The 18,141-nt window shown below is 39.6% G+C and overlaps 1 protein-coding gene across 9 annotated transcripts; it reads right to left on the reverse strand.

Annotated features, from left to right (window-relative positions):
* Positions 1–8,020: 8,020 nt before the first annotated feature.
* Positions 8,021–17,928, reverse strand: MBAC1 (Mitochondrial substrate carrier family protein). 9 transcript variants are annotated; one of them, XM_086799633.1, is made up of 11 exons: positions 17,651–17,894; positions 16,401–16,490; positions 16,152–16,253; positions 11,290–11,391; positions 11,076–11,180; positions 10,751–10,996; positions 10,542–10,640; positions 10,326–10,445; positions 9,340–9,575; positions 8,831–9,164; positions 8,426–8,746 (listed from the first exon to the last, which is right to left on the reverse strand). In XM_086799633.1, exons 1-9 carry the CDS (start codon positions 17,786–17,788, stop codon positions 9,429–9,431), a joined length of 1,149 nt encoding a protein of 382 aa, XP_086655759.1. In that variant the 5' UTR covers positions 17,789–17,894; the 3' UTR covers positions 8,426–8,746; positions 8,831–9,164; positions 9,340–9,428. The 9 variants fall into 9 exon arrangements, with proteins under 9 accessions (XP_086655763.1, XP_086655757.1, XP_086655760.1 ...); XM_086799637.1 differs by lacking the exons at positions 8,426–8,746; positions 8,831–9,164 and adding an exon at positions 8,021–8,355 and having other exon boundaries at positions 9,471–9,575; positions 11,290–11,435; positions 17,651–17,928; XM_086799631.1 differs by lacking the exons at positions 8,426–8,746; positions 8,831–9,164 and adding an exon at positions 8,021–8,355 and having other exon boundaries at positions 9,471–9,575.
* Positions 17,929–18,141: the final 213 nt, after the last annotated feature.

Below are 18,141 nucleotides of genomic sequence, written 5' to 3' on the forward strand. Positions count from 1 at the left end.
AACTTGGACAGGTACCCGTAATGGTGTGACGGAGTATTTATGGTGATTCCCGTTTCAAGAGCATGTGGTAGCAAGCTAGAATGAAGTCCTAAGTGATGTACATCATGGATATATTATGAGAGTAGTCATTGTAATAGCATTAGGCCTCTTATAAGCCTAAAGAGTCCGGCTGGCCACAGTTTAAGTGAGTGTGAACACTCATGGCCATCATGTATATAAGTGAATATCTCTTATAATACAACATACTCTCCCATTGTGCAATAGAGTCTTGCTCTTGCTTATCTCTCTCCCTAATACATGCTAGTAAGTGTGTGTGAGTGAAGTGAGGTGAGAGAAGGAGACGAGTACCCATAGTGCAACGTGACGGTGTGACAACGCTCGCGGGAGAGGCACAGCTATGTAAGTTATGAATAAGCAAACAACTACACTATCGTTTGAGCTTGAAAATCTACAAACATGATTCTTAGCTAAGATTTATAAGATTGTAGCAAGAGGAAACGTTTACAGCTATAAGCAAGGGATTAGGAACCCTAGATTAGTGTACATGGAGAGGTGTGGGGAGAGGAAAAGTTGTTCTCGAGAGAAGGATGAGGAATTAGAGGCTACAGGACAACAAGGGAGGGTGGATTATAGTCTATGAGGGAGGTGTGGGGAGAGGAAAAACTATTCTAGAGGAGCATGAGGAGTTATAGGCTAAGGGATAACAAGGGAGGGTGGACTATGAGGAAATAATAGGAGCAAGGTTGCTTTTTGAAGGGGCATCAAGCCCGTTTTTGGGTATTTGGCATGTTTTTTTACAACCGCCCAAAGGGCAAACAAGAATCAGATACTATCATTTTGACTAGTAGGTAACCTGTGCTTCGCATGTCTTTTGAGACCCCAAATTCAAATTCTACCCAAAGCTTCTCCTCCCCTTCCCAAACCTCCAAATTCTTGCCACGTGGAAGTTTTGTGAAACTCTTCCTTAAGATAATATAGAAATGACAAAGAAAACAAAATATCGTCAATAGGATTGAGCCCTTATAATTTAGGTACAGTAGAATTTTTAAACCTCCATAAATTATTATACACTTGCTTCAAGCTTGTCTAAACTTTGAAGTGAAATCAATGCTCAAGAATTGGGTCATTATTTTTTTCTCACATTCCATAGAGCTCAGTGATGCTCACGATTCATGATCAGTCCACTAGGCTACAGGCTGCGATTCATGATTACAAACCCTCCCTTGGCACTTGCGTATGCACTAACCAGGCGAGACCACTCACTTTGCTTAGTGGGTTCCGCCAACCCCCTCTTGGAGACTACAAGCTTGAGAACTAATTAGTATTACTAATACTTATTATCTTGGAGACTGGACACACAGTGGAGTCTTGCAGAAGTTGGGAGTCCTCACAACTTCTAAGGGTTTTATAACCTAAGCTTGGATAGTAGTGAGAGAGGTGAGTCTTATGGTTTCTAATGGTTTTTAAACCTCAGAAAATAGCAATAAGGGAGGTTGTTAATCTTGCTTGAAGGCTTCAAGTGTCAACGTTGATATTCTTGAAGTGGAGGTGCAGCAACAATATAGATCGATCTCATTGTCAACAAGTTGATTGTTTTCCCAAAGTAAGCTCGATACATATGAATCATGATATATTTTCTTCCTTTTTTTTCTTTTAAACATTTAACAAGTAAAGGAAAAATCTTTGAAATTAAAATTATATATTGTTGGTGATTAGATACAACAAAATAAATTTTACAAGTGTACCTTAATAAAAGCAGGTGGTGCTTTAAAGTTAATGCAACTAAGGAATGGCTCCTAGAAAAAGGAAGCAACACACAATTTATGTTGTGATTTGATGGAATGCGCCTACAAACAATGCTTTGTATTTTGATTTGAATGAGGATGCAGACATGTTTAGTTGATTTGAATAACCCAAAATCTCATGGAGCTCTCAAAACCCTCAGAAAGAGAGACCTAAACAAAAGTTTAAGATCAATGGAAAGACAAGTTTCCTTGGTTCAGATACATTGTGCAAGGTGACAAAACTATTATGAAATACTCATATTGTGAAAAGCACCAATTCCCTGGGCCTTTGGGGTATGGGAGATGGATGTGTTTCTCTTCAACATGATTCACTTAAGACCCATGAAGGGTCAAGTGGTCACAAGATAGCCTTGGCAAAATGGACTCATGACGTAGAGAAAAATGCAAAGCCCATTCACATGCGTGTTTAGAAATAGAAGATGCTAATAAGGCACGTGTCTTTAACCACCATGAAACTCACGTACTTTATTGCAAAAATAGATATATCCATTGCAACTTTTAAATATTTATGTAGCTTACAATGATTTTAAAGGTGTCACTTCATATATAAAAAGCAAGTATGCTGGCAATGAATTTGTTCACAACTTATCAAGGTACAAACACTACACATGATAGTGAGTCATTTTTGTTCGGTTATGGTGGATGAAAGTGCTAATAGTGGACTAGAGTTACACTTGATTGTGTATGGTGCTTATATTAAGCAAACAATGGTATTTGACCAAAGACTTCAAAATACATGGGTGTTGTTTTCATTCAAGATGGTAAGGGAAAGACAGTGTACGATGCATTGAAAGATTCTCTTGGTAAAAGAGGCTTGTGTGAGCAAAAGACAATTGGAATTGCTACAGATGGTGCATCTACAATGGCTGGTGACCTTAATGAAGAAGGATGTTCCAAGCTTGATAACTATTCATTACATAGCTCGGCAGAGACTTTAGCAATTGCAAATGCTTCTAAAACATTTCTGGAGCTCATGTTTGTAGAGAAGTTTGCCAACAAGTTGTATTCGCGTGGATTAACCACTCATCGAAGAGAAACAACAAGTTGATGGATCCTTTACAAATCATGGATTTAGATGCTCACCCCATGTTCTACAGATCCGCAACATTAGGTGGCTCCACAAGGTCAGATAATTCAAAGTCTTATTTCTCTAATGTCTGCTAATTTAAGCATGTGGAAAAAATGCGAAGGTCGTGGAATGGTATAACAAAGCAAGGATTTCTGGTGTCCACTTTTTCTTACACATGCTTGCAGATGTGTTGAAAGAGCTTAACTTTCGTAGTCTCAAGCTATAAGAGGACAATATTGATTTGGCCTCTATTAGAATTGTAATTGATGTAACAAGCCATAAATTTACGTAATCTTTCCTTGAAGACAAATTCTTTTGCTTTGGATACAACATATTTCTTAGAGTTTTTGAAGTGCACAAACTTTGGCTACCTTGAATTGAAGGAGGACAAGGATGGACATGTACATGATGTTGCTATGAGCTCTCATTTAAAGAAATTAAGATGCATAAATAAAAGATGGATGGTGCTACAAACAATTCTTTTAAAAAATAATATTCACAAATAATGTGAAGATTGTTGCTCTGCAAATGGTGCTACAAAAAAACAATCTTCACAGATAATGTGACTATGCATAGATGGATCCTTGGATAAATGTATTGAGTTGACCAAAGATTATGTTCAAGCACTTGTGGATGTTTTAAATGCTTAGTTTCCCAACCTTCCTCTATTCAATGCAGTTCAGGTTTTTAGCCCGTGTCATTATGCAAAGGATGAAGCAATAAGACAAGGTAATGCAAAAAGATGGCTTCAAAAATTACTGTGACATATACAACCAAGTTTAAGTAGTGAGGATAATGCATGTAGAATGGTTGATGACAAGTCTTCTGAAAGAGAGATGTATGCATTCGTTGTGATAACTTGCATAAGGGTTTACCAGGCTTGGAGATGTTTTTGCAAGATAAAAGATTGGCATGATAGCTTTCCTAACTTAATGTAGTTATGGTAAGCAATACTTGTGGTACCAGTACGGATAGTAGCCTCAAAGCAAAACTTAATCAAGGACATACAAAGAACAAAGTTGATGGTGAATACTTTGGATGAACTAATGAGAGTGGCACTCACGGGTCCAAAAATAAATGATGTAGACTGGGAATGGGTCTTTGAAACGTGGAAAGATGCCAAACGAGAGAGGGATCTTTGACAATGTATAAATTGCCTCAACATGGACCAAGACATATTTTCTTGTTGCTATTTGCATTTGATATTCACTTATTTAGAAAATCTTTATTGCGTTGCTTTCTAATTTACTCCACCCTAATCACATTCTGAAACGTGACGCAAGTGGAGCAATGGTAGCCTCTTAACCTCGCCTTTTCTTCATAATTCTAGGCAACAAAATAACTACAAAAAGTCTAAAGGCTGAACTCAAAAAATGACTTGACTTGATTTAAAAAACTCAAAGCTTGCCAAGTATAAATGCTTCACATTTGCAAGGATTGACTTTTGAGCTCTTCTCTTGAATTAATTGTTAAATGATATAAGTTATCAAAGTGAATTTGAAATTTTGAAAATAATTTTCTTAAAGAAGAAACTACATATTGATTACTCCAAAGGAATACAAGATTTTATGCTTTACAGACTCTTAAGTCTTTGCTATGCAACGGACTCCATATTTTTGTATATGCTTGTACATATCTAAAAGCATCTTAAAATCACCTTTGGCAACTTCAGCTTCATTCAAAAATTTTAAAATGAGCTTAAATCAATGGTTTCAAATCAATCTTTATGAAAGCTCTCTCGATGCATAAAGAATTTTATAGACTTCATGTTGTGAAGACAAGTTTCATACATTAGGAGCCCCTTTTCTAAGATGAGAATTTGACAAAAAGTCTTATATATATACCTAGATGGATCCAAAAACATGCCCAAATTCACCTTAAAAGAGTGTAACTTATAGCCTTATGGTAGTCATCCACAAGACAATAAACCATCAACTACACTAAAGAGAGAAAGAATTAACACAATATCAACTAGCTGCAACCTGGACGAAAGCACCACAATGTGAAAAGTTTTGACCATTGCACTATACAAGCTTATAAGAGTCTCTTTTGGTACATGAGAGATAATGTGACTATGCATAGATGGAACCTTGGATAAATGTATTGAGTTGACCAAAGATTATGTTCAAGCACTTGTGGATGTTTTAATTGCTTAGTTTCCCAACCTTCCTCTATTCAATGTAGTTAAGGTTTTTAGCCCGTGTCATTATGCAAAGGATGAAGCAATAAGACAAGGTTATGCAAAAAGATGGCTTCAAAAATTACTGTGACATATACAACCAAGTTTAAGTAGTGAGGATAATGCATGTAGAATGGTTGATGACAAGTCTTGTGAAAAAGACATGTATGCATTCGTTGTGATAACTTGCATAAGGGTTTACCATGAAAGAGGCTTGGAGATATTTTTGCAAGATAAAAGATTGGCATGATAGCTTTCCTAACTTAATGTAGTTATGGTAAGCAATACTTGTGGTACCAGCAAGGATAGTAGCATGTGAAAGGGGATTCTCAAAGCAAAACTTAATCAAGGACATACAAAGAACAAAGTTGATGGTGAATACTTTGGATGAACTAATAAGAGTGGCACTCACGGGTCCAAAAATAGATGATGTAGACTAGGAATGGATCTTTGAAACATGGAAAGATGCCAACGAGAGAGGGATCTTTGACAATGTATAAAATGCCTCAACATGGACCAAGACATATTTTCTTGTTGCTATTTGCATTTGATATTCACTTATTTAGAAAATCTTTATTGCGTTGCTTTCTAACTATCATTACACAATCGAGCGTACCAAGCATAAGCACTTTGATTTCTAAATACTTTAATTACAATTTCTAAGTACTTTAATTACGTATGGTTATGCATATCATATACTAGTTAAGGCCAATATACTTATGGGGTTCTAGTTTTTACTCTATGTGGAAGTTTATAATTATTAAAGTTCAATATCCATGTCATGGTAGTTTTATCACACACTCAAATTTGAAATACTAGTTCTTATAATCATGATGGATTTTGCTCTATATAAGTAATGTATGCTATGTTGGCAATCAAGTGTTATGTTTTCACTCATATCTAAACCATATTGAGAGATGATATTCACACAATTTTTAACCTTAGAATAAGGGTTCTAAAGGGCAAGTATATATTTGACTTGTCACATGAACGCCACTTATTAGATGGAAGCTGTCATAAAAATTTATCACGAGACAAGCATACCCACCCGTCAAAAATCAAGCCTCAATAGGACGACCAGATTTTCTCTAAGAGGGTTCCCTTGAAAAATCGCTTTCTACTTGGGGGATTCTTCATGGGAAAAACCACAAAAACATGCACATGCCAAACAACAATAAAATCGCTCAAGGAAAGTTCACATGCCAAACCCACACAAAGTCCCACAAGAAAAGTTGCCATGCCATTCACATGAAAATTAGTGCCAATGATAATATACCATAAGCAAGGTCACATTCCAAGCCACAGAAAAATCAGGTGTCAAATCACACATACCAAAATCAACATATTAAGTCGCCCAAACACTAGAACAAGCAAATGAAAGCTAGAATGTGCAAATGAAATAACATGACATTTTGCAAGTGAAGAAAAGAGTGTAAAATGTACTTTAAATGCAACCACTTCCTTATGTGCCTTCAAACCCAATAGTGTCACTTCATCTACCACAATACCCTCTCTCACGTCCCCTTCTTCCCCAATACTAAACCGTTTCACAAGACACTATATGAGTGAGAAGAAAGGACAAAAGAGAAATGGGCAAAGCAAAAGTAGAAAGAGCACACTTTGAGTTGCCTAAGAGTTATGCAAAGGTGACTCACACTAAAGGGATTTGCAACAAAAGATAACATCAAGTAATGTAAGGTAGTCATCAAAATGAATTCTAGAAAACAATGTTGTCAATCCTACTATATGCAAACACTATTTGTCCAATTCAAAGCTAGAGCAATCTGTAAGGACATTGACATAGTGAAAGATTGTTTTTCTTAGGTACAATCAAATTAATTTTCCGAAACAAAGAAACGCGACTATTAAATTAAGTAAACAACTCTCACCTTCAAGCTTCACCAATAATTTACTCCACCCTAATCACATTCTGAAACGTGACGCAAGTGGAGCAATGGTAGCCTCTTAACCTCGCCTTTTCTTCATAATTCTAGGCAACAAAATAACTACAAAAAGTCTAAAGGCTGAACTCAAAAAATGACTTGACTTGATTTAAAAAACTCAAAGCTTGCCAAGTATAAATGCTTCACATTTGCAAGGATTGACTTTTGAGCTCTTCTCTTGAATTAATTGTTAAATGATATAAGTTATCAAAGTGAATTTGAAATTTTGAAAATAATTTTCTTAAAGAAGAAACTACATATTGATTACTCCAAAGGAATACAAGATTTTATGCTTTACAGACTCTTAAGTCTTTGCTATGCAACGGACTCCATATTTTTGTATATGCTTGTACATATCTAAAAGCATCTTAAAATCACCTTTGGCAACTTCAGCTTCATTCAAAAATTTTAAAATGAGCTTAAATCAATGGTTTCAAATCAATCTTTATGAAAGCTCTCTCGATGCATAAAGAATTTTATAGACTTCATGTTGTGAAGACAAGTTTCATACATTAGGAGCCCCTTTTCTAAGATGAGAATTTGACAAAAAGTCTTATATATATACCTAGATGGATCCAAAAACATGCCCAAATTCACCTTAAAAGAGTGTAACTTATAGCCTCATGGTAGTCATCCACAAGACAATAAACCATCAACTACAACATGCTTAGTATGGACTAGATACTTCAACATTCCCACTAACATCATATGTGCCTAATAGTGGGTCTAGAACTTGGTATCAATATATGCTCCCACCCCCCCCCCCCCCCCCCCACGCATACACACACACACAAGAGCATACAATCATACAAAGGTCTATGTACTAAGTTTCAATTAGAGCTCCGGAGGTCCAAGGCAAACTCAATCATAATGAAACCTAGCACTAAGGATCATAACAAATAAAAAGAATTATTACAACAAAAGTAGTTGATAGGGCATACGCCATATGCACCACTAAAGAGAGAAAGAATTAACACAATATCAACTAGCTGCAACCTGGACGAAAGCACCACAATGTGAAAAGTTTTGACCATTGCACTATGCACGCTTATAAGAGTCTCTTTTGGTACATGAGAGAACACTAATGAGAAGCATCAAAAATTCCTTGTACGCAAGAAAATCTTCTCCTAATAGCAATCAAGTAATTATTGTGCATATCTAAGTCGACGACAGAACAATAACAAACCACCGTATTCATGTAGAATAAGCCCCTTCTTGTAGGCAATACGCACATGAAATCTTGAACTCCTTTGTAACAATGTTCTTCATATCCACCACTTAAGACAAGCCTTAAAGGCCCTTTCTGGAAATCGACTAACACTTTCCCAGGAATTTCAACCACCTACTGAGCACAAATACCTGTACTGAAACATGATTATACCAGAATTCTTCCGTGAGATGCTAGCACCAAACTTCATAAGCACTCCAAGTTCAAAACTTGAATTTCATAATTACAATTAACATTCCGTGGAAAGTTCATTTATATGTACATTCAATATATGAGGCACTTACATGCCCACATTGTATGTTTACATTCAATATAAGAGGTATTTACCCTGCATAGTTTTGTAACCCACTAGATATATGAGATTTCCCGCAGCTTATTAGGCCTAGTGCCACTAGACATCGGTTTAGATCATGCAGAAGGAAGGCTGACGAAGTTATGCAGCAAGGCAATCAATCAGACATGTCAAGCTAGTCACCATCAGGATAAGCTTGGGTAAGTCCAGGCAGTTCTCCGTGCATAACCCTGCATAGTTTTGTAACCCACTCAAAGTTGAGGTATTTTCAGATGTCCAGCAGCATATTAGGCCAAGTACCATGCACCAAATACCTGTCTAGATCATATGGGAGGAAGGATGCCAAAATCAAGCAACAAGGCAGTCCGTTGGAACAAGACCCATCTGGACAGACCAAGAAAGTCTGGCGAGTGGTCATGGCCAGTGGTCAAGCAGGTCAGGCAGCATTTGCAAGGCAGGAAGCTGTTGGTTTAGTGATCGAGCAGGCCAACCAACCAAAGGGGGGAATTTATTCCAAAGAATAGAACCTTGGATCCCTCAATCCTCATCTACTTCCCGGACAGAACAGCAGAGCATCACAGAGGCATTCATGCAGCATCGAGGTCCAAGACAACAACCCTCCACTTCAGCAGAGAAAAGGCTAGCAATCTGCAAGAAACAGATGCAGAAAAAGCCAGCTCAGTGGGTACTAGGCAAGTTGTTCCAATGAGGGACTGTTCAGTGCAATGAGACTGGCTATTGTTCAACCTCGGTACCAAGGCCAAAGTTCATCAAGGAAATGAAGGAGACATAATGAGGTCAAAGAGATGGATCTGTATCGTACTTATCTTAACCGAAAGGTTGGGGCCCTTGAGTGGATTAGTTGGAAACCAATTGGGTGTACTGTGCATTTCTCTCCTCTGCTCTCTTCATTTAGTAAAGTTGATGCAACGAAGTACTAATTAGCACACACACCTTAAGCAGGGGTCTTCCGCAATGCATATAACAGTTTCTTATATGATCCAAATGACACCAAGTACAAAGGATAGGACTTGAGCCCAAGATCTCTGGATTGAGTACCTGCATTTCACAAGAGAGAGAGAGAAAGAAAAATTTTATTAATGTCTACAAAAGACCCAGTCTATCTATGAGGCCATCGTGTTTTACAAAAGTTCCATATGTAGACTGTGAACATGGAAACAAAAAGTACTGAAAATGAAATGAAAAGAAGACCCGCGAATTACACAGGCCTCAGGAGGTACTGAAAATCCCGGAGCAAGATGGCCAGAGATACCAGGATCTCATCCACTGATAGTACCATCCTCCTCTATAAGCGAGTGTAGAGCTACGATGGCAACCCCTCTAAGAGAGAGAGAAAGAGAGAGAGAGTTGATGATGAACTCTCATACCTCTCTGTAGTTAGGACTGCTTCACCAAGATGGTAGGAAACCATTCAAAGGGGTTACATCACTACATTAAGAATTCCAACAAAAAAACGATGTGTATTAAAATCAAAATCATGACCACTGGTAGTCACCAGTGCTCCAAAATTGAGTGATTTATTTTGGGTGGTTCGAGGGTGGGTGGAAACTCCATATTTCAAGGAGCCAATAAAACGAATGGCTACCCCAATTTGAATCAACACTCTGAGTGGTCGTGCTCACAACATCACTTTACGACCCATCAAAATAATCAGGATGTTCGCAATATATCCTCTTGGTGACTTATTTGGGGTTCAAGGGTGAAAAATAAAACAGCACTAAATTGACCAAAACAAAACCTATGGCCACCCCAGTCTGAACCAAAGCTCTAGTGATCGTGTCGGCGTACCCCAAGAAACTTTGCTGTGAGTTCCCATGTCACCATTGCAGCCGCATTTGCAGGAAATGCTCTTGCAAGAGTCGGACCCAATCCTGCATAAAGACCTCTCAGGCCCAACTCTCTATAAATCTGCAATTCATTGGGCCGAAACAATACAGGTAAGCAATATAACTTCAAGAATCAGTAATTAAGATCTACAGACCATTCAAACCCTGTAACCATTACCAGCTTTAGGTTGTGTAGAGGATTTCTGCTCGATTTCGGATCGACAGCTGTCTGTATGCGTGTCTTGGCAACATCGAATGGCAAGACAACAGCCCAAAACTGCATGACACGTGTACAAACTCTTCAGTTCTGAAATGGGTTTTCTAAAACGCAAGCAACTCTACAAAAGCAGTCATGAATGCTTTTTCAACACTTGTCTGTTTGCTTACCGCCATGCCCGCCAGTCCACCACTCAAAACATCCACTGCCCCTTCAACCATAACTTTCGAATATGCTTTACCATACAAATATTTTTGCCATGGATCAGGCTCGGATTGTGGTGACCCAAAGTCTTCAGGGTATTTTAGAGCTGACAGGAGCCCGTATCTGGTGAACTCATATGTGGTAAAGAAGAAAGAGTTTCCGGTACATTCCCTAATTAGGGTTGTAAGACCGCCCCTGAACAGACCTTGTACCTGCAGGAAAGTATATCACAACTTAGGGCTGCAAAGTTCAAGGGTGCCTGAATAAAGAAGTATAATATAGTACACCTACTCCATCATTTCTGATCGTTTTTTGCACACAATCCAAAGGCCCATTATATCTTTGCACACGTGTAGAGCTTGTCCCCCCTTCACCTGCCTGTACCTGCAACCGACACTGAGCCCCCCAGACCTCACCAAATCAAAACACAGCTTCTCTTGTGGGAAAAAAGAGTACACGTTAGAATCTAAGTTCACCTTTCTGCATATCTAGAGAGTAAACTTGCCTTCACAAGCTCGGTAGGGCACAAAATCAGACTGATGCATGCTCCACCAACAGCAGCGGCAGGTACAATAGAAGAAAGCTCTGGTTCGCTACAATCTCTTCCCTTCCAAGAATCAGCCACCATGCCAAATAATACAGCATCAGGGCCTGCATACATTGCTTATTCAATCACTAAAATTACACACACCAATCAAGAAACCCGCAATCAAGAAACACCCCTATGACAAGAAACCCACAATCAAGAAACACTCCTATGACAAGAAACCAGCACATTCAAGGCCATGCAATTAAGCACTCACGAAACAGGGTCTCCTTCTGCTGTTAGAAACAATGATCACAGAGACTTCGACTATCTCACCCAATCTTGTTGATATGCATGCAAGTTAAAGATAGCATTGCAATATCTTCCCAACACCTAACAATTCAATAAATTCATACATTATGAACTAAGTATTGATATTTCTTAGACACTTCTTGATATCTTCTTGCTCCTGGAATTGCCTCCGTTGTCTCTCTATCGCTTCCTCCTTTTGCTTTAGAACTTCCTTTGGATCAATTTCCAAATGACCAGTAATAGGTCTCTCTGGGGTGCCTCTCACATGAGATGGAGAACAGTCAACCATCTTCAATTAATCCTGCTAATCCCTGTTTAGCATAGAAGAGAACCTCTTCCACCGTAGTGAAGAAGGAAACCTCAACCCTTTTACCAATGAAATCAATGTGGATTAGGAGCCCAAATTCCGTAACTACTTAATTATTAAAGATTAACATAACACAACACCATCCACATGTAAAATGATGTGATCAAGAGACAGCACTAGGATTGGAACAGGCCAGCCCCTCCTAAGGAAAAGATTTATTCCGATTGAGTGATTTTAGATACAAGAGAGGGTGCCAAGCACCAGATTCCAAGTTTTCTCTCATCTCCCTCTTGAGCATTTTTGTCATTTGTCTACATCTTTCCGCTGCCCTCTGACATGGTATTAAAGCCCAGAGACGTCTAGAGCTGGAATCACTGATTGGTGCTGATTTTTTGCGTTTTCACACAAACTTGGTGGCTGTCCACAGTGTTTCAAACCTGCGTTTCTTCTTTGGAGAGGCAGATCTGAGTTTTTTGCATTTGTTTCTCCTCTCCACTCTCTTTCTGTATCGTGCAAAAGCTTGGTGGAAGAATCAGTAACTTCAATGCTCAAAATTCAGCAATCATTCATGACGAATATAACCCACAACATAGAAGATGTGCAGAAAAGAGAGAGAGAGAGAGAGAGAGAGAGAGAGAGAGAAATGAAATGAAATGAAATGAAATGAAATATTAACGTCTTCAAAAGGCCAAAATGACCTATGAGACCAAAAAGGTTACAACAATTGGTGGATCTGATACAATGTCTGTGTAAGAAAAGCTAAAAACAACTAACTGAAACTAAAATAACTGTGAGGAAAAGTACGGTACTAGGAGCTCCTAATGGATAACATTTGGGAGGAAAACTCCAGCAACAAAGGTAAGCATCATACACATCACTATCCAAAGATGTCTCTCATCGGTCGATGGCGGATATCCTCAATGTCCTCCATGGTGAGTACTCTGACTGGACGTCTCCCATGCCGTGCTAGTATGGTCCTGATCCTCTGATGTAGTCTCCGCCGGTGTCGAGATGGGCCTCTCATCTTGGGGCGCCTGGACCGCCCCAGCTCTATAGCCCGATCAATCAGTGTACCTCTAGTGCGGCTATACTCTGGGGCTAGAGAGAGAGAGAGGAGGACACAGTATTGGGTCCGAATACCCTCTGTAGGGCCCCCACCACAAATGGTGTATTTGCTCTATTAGAATGATGTAAATCTAAAATAAAGACTGATTCTTGACCTGCACTTCTTCACCTTGGTTGAGCACCTTCCCCTTGGCTGTCCTAGCCCTTGGAACGTAGCAACCGTTGTGAATAATAAGATACTATGACTGAATTCTAGGTTGGGTATTTATACCCCTAAATCCTACTGGTCGGCCTGCTGTTAGGAGCCTCACGACCTGGTCCAAAAGTAATAAATGCCTTTTTTAATCATTCGTTTCACATTGCTAACATGCTAGCCACTGGGTGCTTCCCTCGCTGCTGGGCAGCCTCCTGGCCCTGGCCATCTGGGTGCTACGCAGCACCCAGACCTGGCCGACTGGCTGGGCTGGCTCAAAGGCCAATCGGCTGCCTGGCCAAGCCCTCTTGGGCTGGCCGTCAGCCTGCCCAGCCCCTCCTAGGGCTGGTGGGCAAGTCCTAGGGTTTGCCTAGCCCCTCTTGGGTGGCCTAAGCCCACCTAAAGCCCATGCAAGAGATATGTCATCTCCTTTCTGGGGTACCCGCAAGGGCTGGCCCCTTTCTACATGCAACCTACATGCTTCTAGACAGATGCCTGGCATCTGGTTGCAAACCAAATACACGACACCAGAGGAAGACTCTCAGTACGGACTGGCACTGCTTCATGTGCAGAACAATGCACACTTGACCTCGGACACGTAGAGTGGAACCCTGGCTAACTCGTCCTGGACTAGGCTCACATGGGACCAATTTCCACTCCAGGTCTTGCACCTTCTTGTTCAAATATGTCCACGTGGCATCCAAGTGCAGGATGCACGTGACATCCCCTTCTGCTTAACTTCTAAAATATGTGTTTAAATGCATACATTTGTGTGCATGGCTTATTTTTATTTGTGTCTATTGTTTTGTTTGCCTGGACAATGCCTGGATTTTATTACATGTGTCATGAGAAGCTCATGGATCTAGGGACGCTTGGATTGCACCCATGGGCTAGTATGTTGCATAGTGTCTTCAGTTAACTTGTATTGATGGATTTGTACATGAATAGTTGATATTTTGAAGGCAGCCCACTCTTATGCGGGTTTTCTATCTCCATGCATGCATGCATGCATGATAGTTTAGTTAAATATGGTTGATGATTTTCTTCTCCATGATGAGAAACCCCCATGCATGCGACATACATGGCCAGAAACCCCCATGCATGTGACATACATAGTTAGAAACCCAAATGCATGCGACATGCATGGCCAAAAACTTTCATGCATACTAGAAACCCCCATGCATGCAACATGCAAGCTTTTCCAGCTACATGCATGCATCATGCAAAGCTTTATCTTTTCATACACCTAAAAATGTGCCATGCAAGTTCACTTTACTTAAAAGCAAATCATGGAAGCTCACTTTTCCCCAAAAGAAGTCATGCAAGTTAGTTATAACTCAAAAAGAAAAGTAAGAAAAGTAAGTCTTTTCCTCAACTTTTACTACACGAGTTGCTCTTTTGATTAGTAGCCATTCTTTGTGATCCAAAAGTCATGCACAAACATCTCCCTACCACAACGTTTCATGAGCAATATTCTCCACTTCTTCTCTTCATCTAGGCGCCTCCTTCTAGGCTGATTACAGCTCTATAAATTCCCATTTCAAACGCATTACTTGGCCTTTGTGTATTGCTCTATCTGGTGTACTTATTGTAGAGTATTTTTCCAGCCATACCATAGTGTTTTCTCTCTCCAAAAACACTACGAAACTAGCAAAACTCCGATTCTCAGAATTGAAAGACTCCATTCAAGCTTGAAAAAAGAAGAAGAAGACTATTTCCAAAGATTGAAGCTTTGGAAGAATCATCTTGGTTCCGATTGCTACTTTCTCTACACGGGAGAACCCTTGGGAAGTGTTGGGCATTCTCCTAAGGCTGATTTTCAACCACTACATGGTTGATCTTATAGAAGCTAAGCTACATTTGCAGAAAGCTAAGCTTCCATTCAATTCGAGATTGCTGGGCAATTTTGGTGAAGGGTGTTGGGCATCATATTGCTAGCATTTAGCTCGGCTACTTGTGGGCAAGTATAGTATTTGTGAATTGTTTTCATATTCAATTATTTTGGAATTAACGGTGGTGTATGGCTGGGCCAAGCCACCCATTTTATGTACTCGTGAAATTCTTACTCCCTTAACGCAATACAAATCCTTCAAGAGCGGGAGGGGGGACCACCCATCTGCTGGTCCCTAGTGAAGTATCATTTCTTTTTAGTATTTTCAATTTGTATAATCAACGGTAATGGATGTGTATGTGAGATATGGCAGGTGATGAAAGGATGATAATCTTGTGATTTCAGTATTAAATTCTGTATAACCATGCACCCGATTGTGACACAAACTCTATGCCCTGAATCACTAATTGCTTCAAACTTGATGCTCGCCGTCATTCCTATGCTAAATCTCTCAACTTTCTTGTCTATTGAAGTCGGAACGAAACGAACTCGCCAGGCGGCTTGCTCATATTAGAGTATATATATGGATTGCTCTCTTCCTCATTTCATCATCATTCTAGTTGATCACTTTGGTGAGCACCTTCAACCCTCTACCTAGGGAGTCCACTCCTCGCCTACGGACTGGTTGTATCCACTCTTTTCGTGAGGATTAGTGCATCAGCGTTTTGCCTTTAAGAAAACAAGGTTTCTATGCAAGTTTTTAGTTTGATTTTCTTTTGAATACAATGAGTAGAGTGTGCTAGTCATACTAGCTGGATCCAATCACACTAGATACAAAAACTGGTTATACTAGCAAACCCCCGTGGGAGTACCAATCATATCAGCAAAGCCCCCAATTCTAGTCATACTAGAGTGCCATCTACTAGTCATACTAGCATCAATGCACATCCTAGCTAGTCATACTAACTCTCTATGATGTCCTGCACACATAGCTTTTGGATACCAAGGATGTCATACATCCGAATGAGCATGTTTACGGAGCCAAACATTGACATTACTACCTAGACACTGCAATATATACACAAAATGCATCATTGAATGTACCTACAAAAGCTTTCCCTTTCATGTAATACCTGCAATGCAGATCTCATCTGAGAATAAGCCCCAAAGAGCACTGAGCTTTCCAAAGCAACACCAACAAATGATGAGGTTGCACCCTTGTAAAAGCCTTTGCACTAGAACAAACAAATACACAAAAGAAAGATTATTTGTCATTTAGGCTTTTACTAGAACAAACAAATACACGAAAGGAAGATTATTTGTCATTTTGTGTATAAAAAAGGCATTAAAAGATCAGAATGAAATTAGTATTCTAATCCCACCCTTTCGGTCTTTAGAATGTCAATGATACAATGTGCCGCATTGCGATATTTGACCGTGTTAACTTCAGTGTTCTGTGTCTGTAACTTCACCTGCGAAACATGACAACCAAGAAATCAACAACTTTGCATTCAATAAGCTCGTATTGAGTTAAGCTGAATTCAAGATAAGGTAACAACTATGGCAGTTTATTGCCATGTAAAGCCTTGCTAATCGAGTTTAAGGAACCATTACACCAAGGTTTGGCAGGGCCTAGAGTATTAAATCTAAAAATAAGTATTATTATTAATATTAAATTCTTGTGAAGTAATCTGAAGAGACCAACATGCAAGGAATTTAGAAACAAATAAGCATAGGAGAATTTTTAATCACCCTACATGGATGATTGCAACACATGGCAGCAGCTAAGAGCTCGATTTAAAATGGAGCTTTCTGATGGAGGTGTATCAATCGGACAATACTCATCCATAATCTTTAGCATATCTTCATGCAGTAACGCAATAAAGATCAAGCTCCTTGCATGCATAGAGATGATCAAGCCCAGCCTGAATGAGATGGTGTGCAACATCTTATCTTTCTCTAAAACCTTCTCTATGCTTTTCATCAAAAAAAAGCTAGTGTTTCCACAAACACACAAGGATTAAACAGCAAACATGAGATCCTTATATTGCTCGGAGTTCCAAATCCCCTGCCAAGGCTGCACATCCGCTGCCTAGCTTGATCTTCTCTTGCCCAGCATTGTTGCCATGCTTATATTCACCATGCATCCTGCTGACAATGTTGCATTGCCAATGCTGCATGTTCACACTAGACTTGACTTTATATGCATGTGAACTGCCATTTTCTGAGCATGCTTGGCTGAACTGACATCTAAGAGCATCAGCATAATGGATACGCTGAGACTCCCGAATAAGTACGAGACATCCTTGAGATTAGAAGTAATGCTTGAAGCGTGGAGCTAACACAGGTTAAACCTAATGATTCTAGATGGTCTCTAGCTCTAGGAACGGTCGTTATGTGACAGATGGTGGTGTTTTAGTGCATGCCTGCCTATAAGCGTGCATGTTCGTCCCTCTGGAGTCACATCATGCATGGATGTGATCTTGGAATCCCAGTTTGATGGTTCCTATGAGGTTACCAGTAGCTGTGTCTCTTCCATTCACCCAAACCACCCAACTTCAAACGCACGCTCCCCACGAGTTGCATTTGAGGATGTCTGCATTCCACCATAGAACAAAGCAACTGCACGAACCTTGACGGTGTCGAAAGGGTGTCCGATGAGAACAGTGGCCACTCCAGCGGCGAAGCCAGCTGCATAGTCCTTGGCTGCATCGTCCATAATTTTGCTTTCGAAACCCCCTGCTGTGTCGAGCTCCAGCGCAAAGACCATACCCTAGAGAGAGACTAGGGCTTTGGCAATGCCTTCCTTCCAAAAATGTTCATAAAACTTAGGGTGTTTACAAGGGGGCTATATTTTGGTGAGTGTTTGATATTATGGTCAGTGTTTACAAGGGGGCTATATTATTTGGTATATATATATATAAAACAAATTATTTGATATGTATTAATTAAATGCCACTGAGACATGGTATTTAATTAATACAATCTTAGAAATGAGTTTCTCCCACCCCTCCCTCTACTCCTTCTCTCTGAGTGGTTGAGTGAGCCCTTTGAGGCTTTTTATAGAGAATTGTGGACCTTAAATAGAAAAGATATGGATGAATGCATGCAAATAGAAAATAT

This window comes from Cibotium barometz, chromosome 6 (assembly GCF_041138505.1).
Source record: "Cibotium barometz isolate CiBa-2024 chromosome 6, ASM4113850v1, whole genome shotgun sequence".
Taxonomy (NCBI): Eukaryota; Viridiplantae; Streptophyta; class Polypodiopsida; order Cyatheales; family Cibotiaceae; genus Cibotium; species Cibotium barometz.

Coding starts and splice junctions, on each gene's coding strand:
- MBAC1 (XM_086799631.1), bottom strand. CDS start 17,788: ATGGTCTTTGCGCTGGAGCTCGACACAGCAGGGGGTTTCGAAAGCAAA. Junction 16,254..16,400: donor ACATTCTAAAGACCGAAAGG/GTGGGATTAGAA, acceptor TGTTTGTTCTAG/TGCAAAGGCTTTTACAAGGG. Junction 9,576..10,325: donor TCACAGCAAAGTTTCTTGGG/GTACGCCGACAC, acceptor TGTGAAATGCAG/GTACTCAATCCAGAGATCTT.